General features: G+C 49.1%; 1 protein-coding gene across 1 annotated transcript; it reads left to right on the top strand.

The window, feature by feature from the left end:
* Window positions 1–822: 822 nt before the first annotated feature.
* Window positions 823–10,069, top strand: IL31 (interleukin 31). The gene is made up of 3 exons (XM_073021182.1): window positions 823–7,225; window positions 7,387–7,532; window positions 8,641–10,069. Exons 1-3 carry the CDS (start codon window positions 7,210–7,212, stop codon window positions 8,968–8,970), a joined length of 492 nt encoding a protein of 163 aa, XP_072877283.1. The 5' UTR covers window positions 823–7,209; the 3' UTR covers window positions 8,971–10,069.
* The last annotated feature ends 844 nt before the right edge of the window (window positions 10,070–10,913 follow it).

The raw sequence follows: 10,913 nt of genomic DNA, 5'->3' as shown, positions 1-10,913 counted from the left end.
CCTGCCTCAGCCTCCCGAGTAGCTGGGATTATAGGCGCCTGCCACAACGCCCCGCTAATGTTTTGTACTTTTAGTACAGACAGGATTTCAACATGTTTGCCAGGCTAGTCTCGAACTCCTGACCTCAGGTGATCCACCCGCCTCGGCCTCCCAAAGTGCTGGGATTACAGACGTGAGCCACTGTGCCTGGTCTAATTTTTTGCATTTTAGTAGAGATGGAGTTTCACCATGTTGCCCAGGTTGGTCTCAAACTCCTGGGCTCAGGCAATCCACTAGCCTCAGCCTCCCAAAGTGTTGGGATTACAGGTGTGAACCACCACGCCCAGCCATGAAGCTTCTTTTATAAAGACATTAATCCCATTCCTGAGGAGCCCCCACACTTAATCACTTCCCAAAGGGTCCCACCTCTTAATACTATCACACTGGGCATCAGGCTCTGACAAATGAATTTCGGAGGAACACATTAACATCTCTCATTCTTTTTAACTATACGATATTGGGACAACTTTACTGTTATTAGAAAAATTAGGCTGGGCGGCTGGGAGCGGTGGCTTAAACCTGTAATCCCAGCACTTTGGGAGGCTGAGGTGGGTGGATCACCTGAGGTCAGGAGTTCAAGACCAGCCTGGCAAACATGGTGAAATCCCGTCTCTACTAAAAATACAAAATTTAGCCAGGCATGGTGGCATGTGCCTATAAACCCAGCTACTTGGGAGGCCGAGGCAGGAGAATCGCTTGAACTCACAAGGCGGAGGTTGCAGTGAGCCAAGATCACGTCACTGCATTCCAGCCTGGGCAACAGAGCAAGACTGTCTCAAAAAAAAAAAAAAAAAAAAATTATCCAAAACAGGTAGTTAAGGCAAAAAGATGAGCATGTGTCCTTTCAAAGAAGAAAATGTCTTTTTTTGGGGGGGACAGGGTCTCACTTTGTTACCCAGGCTACAGTGCAGTAGCGTGATCACAGGTCCCTGAAGCCTGGACCTCTTGAGCTGAAGTGGTCCTCCCACCTCAGCCTCCTGAGTAGCTGTGACTACAGGCATGCATCACCACGCCTGGCTAAGTTTTTGTATTTTTAGTAAAGATGGGGTTTCACTATGTTGCCCAGGCTGGTCTCGAACTTCTGACCTCAAGTGATCCACCCACCTCAGCCTCCCAAAGTGCTGAGATCACAGGCGTGAGCCACCATGCCTGGCTCTCAAAGAATAAAATAAATATCTTTGAGTCCATAGTGATATAAATAAATCAAGGAGATGAATCACAGACATGGCTCCTGCGATTTTGATGGAGCAACAGATAGACAATGTGCAGTGAAGGAAGAGAAGACTGAGAGAGGAAATCAAGCATCCTGTTTGGAACAAGTTAAGGTCCAGATGCCAGTGGGCATCTACTCTGTCAAATCAGCCATTGGTTAGGAGTAAGAGCTCAGGAATGAGGTCAGGTCTGGGCGGACCACAGAACCCGAGATGCACAGAATGGGCCCAGCCAGGAAGTCCGTCCACCCTTCATCCCAAGTATACCTGCAGCCACCACTGTCTCTTTTCTCTTCCTTCTCATCCAAGCTTCTTGACACAGTGATCTATGCTCACTTGTTCTTTTTCTTTTTTCTTTTTTTTTTTTGTGATGGAGTCTTGCTCTGTCGCCCAGGCTGGAATGCAGTGGTGCAATCTTGACTCACTGCAACCTCCACCTCCTGGGTTCAAGCAATTCTTCTGCCTCAGCCTCCCGAGTAGCTGGGATTACAGGCGCCCCGCCACCATGCCCAGTTAATTTTTGTATTTTTAGTAGAACGGGGTTTCACCATGTTTGCCAGGCTGATCTCGAACTCCTGACCTCAGGTGTTCCACCTGACTCAGCCTCCCAAAGTGCTGGGATGACAGGTGTGAGCCACCATGCCTGGCCTATGCTCACTTTTTCCTCACTTCCCAAACCACCACGATATAACTGCCACACCAACAATTTATTCAAACTCTCCCAGCAAAATTTCTGTGACCTCATGTTGCCCAATCTAGTGAATCTCCGCAGCCTTTATCTTATTTGACCTCTTCGTGGCTTTTGATGATGCCAACCATTTCCTCCTTCTTGAAAAACTACTTTTCATCTTATTCCATGACAGCATGTGTTTCTGGTTACTTTTCTTTCTCTTTTTTTTTTTGAGATGGAGTCTCACTCTGTCACCGAGCTGGAGGTCAGTGGCGCGATCTCAGCTCACTGCAACCTCCGCCTTCTGGGTTCAAGCAATTCTCCTGCCGCAGTCTCCCAAGTAGCTGGGACTACAGGCACATACCACCACACCTGGCTAATTTTTTGTGTTTTTAGTGGAGATGGGGTTTCACCATGTTGGCCAGGATGGTCTCGACCTTCTGACCTCGTGATCCGCCTGCCTTGGCCTCCCAAAGTGCTGGGATTACAGGTGTGAGCCACCGCGCCCAGCCTTCTTTTTCTCTTGAGAGTGCCTTCTCCATGTTCTAGATTAAATCATCTTCTCCTTGTCCTGTTAATGGAGGCATGTCCCAGGGCTCCATGCTTGACTTCCACACCTCACACTGCTCGTCTCTTACTGGCTTATAGTTTTATCTGCCACAATACCTTGATGGCACCCACATTTACGTCTGTAGTTCCCTCCTTCACGCTCCAGATGCACACGTCCGATGGCCTGCTGTATGTCTTCCGCTGAGCATCCATAACGCTTCCCATTCACTGTGTCAAAAGCTGAATCAGGCCGGGTGTGTGGCTCGCACCTATAGTCCCAGCACTTTGGGAGGCCAAGGTGGGTGGATTGCTTGAGCCCTGGAGTTCAAGACCAGCCTAGGCAACAGAGCAAGATCCTAATTCTACAAAAAGTTAAAATTAAAAAGTTAGCCAGGCATGGTGGTGTGCTGTGTGCCTGTAGCCCCAGCTACTCAGGAGGCTGAGGCAGAAGGATCTCTTGAGCCTAGGAGTTTGAGGCTGCAGTGAGCTGTGATCACACCACTGCACTCTAGCCTAGGTGACAGAGTGAGACCTTGCCTCTTAAAGAAAACAAAACAAAACAAAACCAGCCAACCAACAAGCAAAGAGCTAGAATTCATCACCTTACCCAATCCCCAAAGGCCTTAGGCCTGTAATCCTCTCAGTTTGTACCAATGTCATTCTTCCAGTTGCCCAAACCAAAAACCTAGAAGTTGTCCTCAACTCTTTCCTCTCCACTATCCCCATATCCAATCAAACACCACTTCTGGCCTGGCGCCATGGCTCATACCTGTAATCCCAGCACCTTGGGAGGCCGAGGCAGGTGAATCACAAGGTCAGGAGTTCAAGACCAGCCTGGCCAACATGGCAAAACCCCATCTCTACTAAAAATACAAAAAAAAAAAAAAAGGCCAAGTGTGGTGGCTCACACCTGTAATCCCAGCTACTCAGGAGGCTGAGACAGGAGAATCGCTTGAACCCAGGAGGTAAAGGTTGTGGTGAGCTGAGATCGTGCCACTGCACTCCAGCCCAGGTGACAGAGCGAGATGCTGTCTCAAAAACAAAACAAAACAAAACACAACAACAAAAAAGTCACCTCTTATGTATTTTCCCTCCTAAACATTTCTACAATCCATCCACACCTCTTCATCTCCACTGTCACTATTACCCTGTTCTCACGCCCACCTTTGGGCATGTTGATTTTGAGGTATCAGTGGGACATTGAGGTGGACATTTAGGTCTGGAGTGTGAAGGAGACATACACTAAAGTATGAGGAATCCAGATCACGGGTAGAGTCCATGGAGCTGGGGAGAGGGGCAAAATGGATCAGGATGAAGTTGTTTTAGGAGAGGAACAAGAGGTTGTCAAGAAAGTGGAAGTGGTTGGCAATGTTTCATGCTATAGATGGGTTATGTAAAATGAAGGCTGAAACCCCGGGAAGGCTGACAACATGTGGTCTCTGGGTACCGTATTAGTTCTCTATTGCTGCCATAACAAATATCACAAACAGCAGTTTAAAACCACAAATGCAGCCAGGCGTGGTGGCTCCCACCTGTAATCCTAGCACTTTGGGAGGCAAAGGTGGGTGGATCACTTGAGGTCAGGAGTTCAAGACCAGCCTGGCCAACATGGTGAAACCCCATCTCTACAAAAAAATACAAAAATTAGCCAGGCATGGTGGCACGCGCCTGTAATCCCAGTTACTTGGGAGATTGAGACAAGAGAATTGCTTGAACCCAGGAGGCAGAGGTTGCAGTGAGCCAAGATCATGCCACTGCACTCCATCCTGGGCAACAGAGCCACACTCCATCTCAAAATAATAAATAAATAAAACCACAAATGTGGCCACGTGCAGTGGCTCATGCCTATGATCCCAGCACTTTGGGAAGGTGAGGTGGGATTGCTTGAGCCCAGGAGTTCAACACCAGCCTGGGCAACATGGTGAGACCCCATCGCTACAAAAAATACAAAAATTAGCCAGGCATGGTAGTGGAGGCCTATAGTCCCAGCTACTTGGGAGGCTAGGGTAAGAGGGCTACTTGAGTCTGGGAGGTCAAGGCTGCAGTGAGCTGTGATCATACCACTGCACTCCAGCCTGGATGAGAGAGCAAGATCCTGTCTATTAAACACACGCACACACACACACATTTTCTTTCTCATAGCATCTGTAGGTCAAAGTCTAGCATGCCATGGATAGATTATTTGCTCAGGAACTCACTGAACTAAAATAAAGGTGCTGGCTGGCTAGGGTTCTCATTTAGGTCTCAGCATCCACTTCCAAGCTCAGTGGTTATTGACCAAATTATTTCCTTCTCGTGCTTTCCACGCTGCCCCCACCATCTTCAAGCCAGCAACAGCAGGTGAGCTCTTCTCTCGCTCGGAATCCCTCTGACCTCCTCTTCTGCTTGATGGGCTTGTGGGATTGTGTTGGGGCAGCCCAGGGAACCCAGGAAAATCTATTTTAGGTAAACTGAATAGTAACCATGACCATACCTACAAAATCCCTTTTGTCGTGCAATGCAACATAATTATGGCAGTAAACACCTGCAGATGAAGGTCATGCCCACCATGGACTCTGCTGGAGGATTTTGATTAAATTAGTGGGGTGCTGAAAGCCATATTGTGGTGGTTTGGGAAGTAAAGAAAAAGTCAGTGGTGGCTGGCAGCAGGGGGACTTGGGAGGATGGGTGGGAGGCTTCCTGGTATGTCCCTCTGTGCATCTTGGGTTCTATGGGCCGCCCAGACTGACCTCATCCCAACATGGTGAAGCTCCATCTCTACTAAAAACACAAGAATTAGCCAGGCATGGCGGCACATGCCTGTAATCCCAGCTACTCAGGAAGCTGAGGCACGAGAATCACTTGAACATGGGAGGTGGAGGTTGCAGTGAGCTGAGATTGCGCCGCTTCACTCCTGCCTGGGTGACAAAGTGAGACTCTGTCTCAAAAAGAAAAAAAAAAAATGCTACTACTAATAATAAATAAAGTGCCTCAGGGCCAGGCATGGTGACTCATGCCTGTAATCCCAGCACTTTGGGAAGCCAAGGTGGGAGGATGGCCTTGACACCTCTCCAAAAAAAACAAAAGACAAAACAATTAAGAAAAGAAAAAAATAAAGTGCATCCGATCCTTTGTTTCCCTACTGAAAGTCGCCCAGCACTGCCTCGTCACATGTGGAATAAACCCAGGCTCTTTGTCCCAGCCTCAGGCCTCTGTGATGGGGCCGCTGCCCGCCTCCCCACCACCCTCCTGTCCTCTCTCATCACCGAGGCTGCCATGACCCTCTTCCCGTTCTAGGAACAGCATCGAGCTCATTTTCGCCTGAGGATTTTGCACTCCTGTCCTGTCGCCTTGGAACACTCTTCTCCCAGGTCTTCGCATGACCGCCTCTTTCTTGTCTTTCAGTCTCTGCTTCAATGTTGTCACCTCTCAGAGAGACTTTTGCTGATCACCTGACTGAAAGTATCCCGCCCGTCACTCTCCAACCATCACAGTGCCTTCTAGCTTATTTATGAATGTTGTTGCTATTGTCTGCCACGGCCCACTGCAATGCCGGGCCCACAAGGGCGGGGACCCTGTCTAACTTCTTCGCCACTATTCCCAATACCCTAGAAAAGGGCCTGATCAAAGCTGGCACTAAAATATGAATAAGGAGGCCGGGTGCAGTCGTCATGCCTGTAATCTCAGCACTTTGGGAGGCCAAGGTGGGAGGATGAGCCCAGAAGTTTGAGACCAGCCTGGGCAACATGGTGAAACCCTGTCTCTACGAAAAAATTTTAAAACTTAGCCGGGCAGGCTGGGCGCGGTGGCTCATGCCTGTAATCCCACCACTTTGGGAGGCTGAGGTGTGCGGATCACCTGAGGTCGGGAGTTCAAGACCAGCCTGGCGAACATGGTGAAACACCATCTCTACTAAAAATACAAAAATTAGCTGGGTATAGTGGCACGTGCCTGTAGTCTCAGCTACTTGGGAGGCTGAGACTGAGGCATGAGAATTTCTTGAGCCCAGGATGCGGAGGTTGCAATGATCAGGCCACTGCACTCCAGCCTGGGTGACAGAGCAAGACTCCATCTCAAAAAAAAAAAAAAAAAAAAAAGATATGAACAAGGATTTCAAGCAATAACTCTGGAGCACAGCCTCTGGTTCTGGGCCCTGAGATTGCAGAGGCACGATGGAGAGTCCAGTGATGTCCAAGGATACACGGAGTTGAGATGAAGCCTTCGACCCACCACACTCACAGCAGTTACAGGGCCGTCCCTGCACACCGGCGTGGGCATATACTGCAGAAATTTCCAGAGATACCGCATTCCGCACATCTCACGCCAGCTTCGCATTTCCTCCCCAGAAATTCCCTGTGGGCGCTGGCCTTGAACTCCTGGAAGTCACCCGCTCCTTGGTGGTACGGTTGTGTCTGTCAACCCTGGGCTTCAAAAGTTTGTCTAGTCAAATCAACACGTTCCTTCCACGAAGAAAGGCAAAGATGCATGCATGTGTGTTTTTGTGAAGTATGTGTATGTCTGAGTCAGGCATCTGCCCACCTTGAGGGTAACCTCAGCATTTCCTTTCAGCCCTTTCACTCAGCCGTGGCCAGCAGAACTTTGTGTGTTTTCTGGAGAAAAGCTGAGTAAATGGTTTTGCCATGGGCGGGACGCTGACTGCTCTTCCTCCTCACCCTGGCCCTTTATATATCTCCAGGCAGCCATGGCGAACACATCTGGCTCCAGAAGACCCCACCGAAGCTGGCCTTGCTCTCTCTCGCCATGGCCTCCCACTCAGGTATCGCTGGTCCTGGTGCTTCCGGAGTCTTGGGCATCATCTTATCTCACCAGGAAGATTCTGGAAGCACTGCCCCCAGGGGTGGCTCAGCACAGCTGCAGGGGGAGCCGGGGTGGACGGGGTGTGTGATGCATGCGTTCACGGCATCGTTCTCTCTCCAGGCCCCGCGACGTCCGTGCTGTTTCTGCTCTGCTGCCTGGGAGGCTGGCTGACCTCTCACACGTTGCCCGTCCATTTCCTACAACCAAGTGATATACAGAAAATAGTCGAGGAATTACAGTCCCTCTCGAAGATGCTTTTGAAAGACGTGAGTGCCCTAGAGATTTATTTTCTAAACGATTTCTTAAAAATGCCTTCCATTGCCCTCCGAAGAGGCTCATCTCTCCAGACCTGAAGCCAGGGCTGTGGCTATGCCAGGAAGGGATGGGGGCAACTAGACAGGAGAAGATGGCTTTTTTTTTTTTTTTTTTGAGATAGAGTCTCACTCTGTCACCCAGGCTGGAGTGCAGTGGCGCGATCTTGGCTCACTGCAACCTCTGCTTCATGGGTTCAAGCGATTCTCCTGCGTCAGCCTCCCGAGTAGCTGGGAGTAAGGGCACATGCCACCACGCCTGGCTAATTTTCATATTTTTAGTAGAGACGGAATTTCTCCATGTTGGCCAGGCTGGTCCCGAACTCCTGGCCTCAAGTGATCCGCTTGCCTCGGCCTCCCAAAGTGCTGGGATTACAGGCGTGAGCCACTGTGCCCAGCCAAGATAGCTTTGATCAAACGAACAAATACCCAAACTTGGAAGCAATTCATGAAATTGGCATTACCCTTCTCATCTGCCTTGGCATTTAGACTTTAGCCTTGGCTTTGATAAAAGGCAGAGGTTGTTACCAACCAAAGATGACTGGGCAGTTCAGGTTGATGAGGTGCTGCTGCCAATTTGGTCTGACTCAAAAACGGTTAGTCCTTAGAAAAAGGGCAGGGAGGGAGTGGTCCAGACTCCTTGGTTTGTTTGGGAAAACTCTCCCCTGTATCTTGGATGCCTTTCTGGACAAGCCTAACACTGTCCTCTCTAAGTGGGGCGCACGTGGCTTTAACACAGAGTACAAAGGGCGGAAGTCCATGGAAGGCCAGATGTGCTGCAGTTTCCACCACCCTGAGCACCTGAGAGTGGGTTCTAGAAGGCTGGGGAGGCCTCAGCTGGATGGGTCGGTGGTTCTGAGCACAGGCTTCAGGACTGCAGCCACCTAAGCTCTAGTTTCATCTGGAAATGGGGTTAGTGATGGCACAGCCTCATAGGGTTGTGACATTGATCAGATAAATATATCCACCAGGCGGGTTGTGGAGGAAGCATGCAAACATTCACTGTCAGGACTTGCAGCTGTTATTGCAAACCCAACACTCACCATTTCTCCTCATTCCACAGGTGAAGGAAGACAAGGGGGTGCTCGTGTCCCAGAATTACAAGCTGCCGTGTCTCACCCCTGACGCCCAGCCGCCAAACATCATCCACAGCCCAGCCATCCGGGCATATCTCAAGACAATCAGACAGTTAGACAACAAATCTGTTATTGATGAGATCATAGAGCACCTCGACAAACTCATATTTCAAGATGCACCAGAAACAAACATTTCTGTGCCAACAGACACCCATGAATGTAAACGCTTCATCCTGACTATTTCTCAACAGTTTTCAGAGTGCATGGACCTTGCATTAAAATCATTGACTTCTGGAGCCCAGCAGGCCACCACTTAAGGCCATCTCTTCCTTTCGGAATGGCAGGAACTTAAGGAGCCTTAAAAAGATGACTGACAGCTAAGTGTGGGAACTCTGCCATGATTCCTTAAGTACATTTTTCCAGTGAATAATCTCAGTGACCCCTCAGATGGGCTAGTCCTGGGAGGGCTGAGATGTAAATTTGTGAATTACCTTGAAAAACATTAGGTTATTATTAGTCTTGGTATTTATGGAATGTTTTTCTTCAGGAGGCTTAAATCTTACTTATGATACCTTTGTGAGGGCAGGAGGTGGCAGCTATGTTAATTTATTGATATTTATTGTACTAAAAGTTGTTAATGCTCCTTGCGGGAGCCCGTGGAATCTATTTAATAAATTATATTGAATTTTTCTCATTATCTGTGATGCATTTTGTGAGGGGCTTGACATTGGCAAATGGGACTCCAAGCTGGGTAGCGTTGTGGCAGAGGGCGGATGGACATGCTCTAGAAAGAGGTATCACTTTACCACTGTCATTCTTCCCACTGGACAGGCTCAATAAAAAATAATGACCCTGAGCTGGGCACTGTGGCTCACACCTGTAATCCCAGCACTTTGGGAGATAAAGGCAGGAGGATCACTTGAGCCCAGGAGTTCAAGACCAACCTGGGCAACATAGTGAGACCCCATCTCTATTTCAAAAAAGAAAGAGAAAAAAACTAATGACTTTGGCGGGGCATGGTGGCTAGTTTCGTTTGGAAATGGCAATGGTGATGGCCACAGCCTCATAGAGTTGTAACACAGATCAGATATCCCAGCACTTTGGGAAGCTAAGGCTGGAGGACTGCTTGAGGCCAGAGTTTAGGACCAGCCTGGGCAACATAGCAAGATCCCATCTCTAAAAAAACCAAACCAAACCAAAACAAAAAAATCAGCATGGTGGTGTGCTACTTGGGAGGCTGAGGTGGGAGGATTGCTTGAGCCCAGGAGTTCGAGGCTGCAGTGAGCTAGGACAGTACCACTCACTCCAGAGACAAAGCAAGATCCCAGGAGCAATAAATACTCATTGAGCATTTTCTTTATGCCAGGTCATGTTAAGTACCATCCTCTTTTCATAGGTAGGGAAACTGAGGCAGGAAGTCAGTCAGTCACTTGCTCAAGGCCACACAGCTATTAAGGGGTGGAGCCCAGATTCCAGCCTGGGCTTCTCCGCCTTACCCAGCCTTTGACCCTCCCCGGGCAGTGGCTGGGTCTCACAGGCCCTCGATGCCAGGTGCGGCATGCAGCAATCTTACAGTGTCCTCTGCACAACTCCCCACTGGGTTTTCAGGGCCTAGGGGACTTCTTCACAGCCAGGTCCAAAGATTTTGTCATTTGAATCATTGTTAAGTCCACAACTGTTAAGATTTCTTAGAGATCACCCAGACTCAAAGCCTGGTCCCTGGGCCAGCAGCAGCAGCAACAGCCCGTGGCAACATTTTAGAAATGTCAATCATCAGGTCTCACCCCAGACCTACTGAATCGGAAGGTCTGTGGGTGGAGACAGCAATCTGGGCTTTGTGGAGCCCTCCAGGGGATTCTAACACACCCTAGAGTTTGAGAACCACTAATCTTGAGTCAACCAGCACCTACATCTTCATCTTATCTCTGGGGAAACTGAGGACCAAAGAGGTGTGGTTTGCACAAGTTCACACTCAAGGGGGGATGTGGTTAGGACTCTGAGACATGCACTTCAGTCTTGGGCTTCTCATTTTTATTCTCGCACGTATTTCTACTGCAGTCCCCTAGCAGACTTTTTTTTTTTTCCTTTAGAGAGTTTCACTCTGTCACCTAGGCTAGAGTGCAGTGGTGCGATCTCGGCTCACTGCAACCTCTGCCTTCCAGGTTCAAGCGATTCTCCTGCCTCAGCCTCCCAAGTAGTTGGGATTACAGGCGCCCGCCACCACGTCTGGCTAATTTTTTGTATTTTTAGTATTTTAGTA

The sequence above is a fragment of the Chlorocebus sabaeus genome, chromosome 11 (assembly GCF_047675955.1).
Source record: "Chlorocebus sabaeus isolate Y175 chromosome 11, mChlSab1.0.hap1, whole genome shotgun sequence".
NCBI classification, from domain to species: Eukaryota; Metazoa; Chordata; class Mammalia; order Primates; family Cercopithecidae; genus Chlorocebus; species Chlorocebus sabaeus.
Note: the sequence above shows the minus strand (reverse complement) of the source record. Positions and strands in the feature narration are given on the sequence as shown.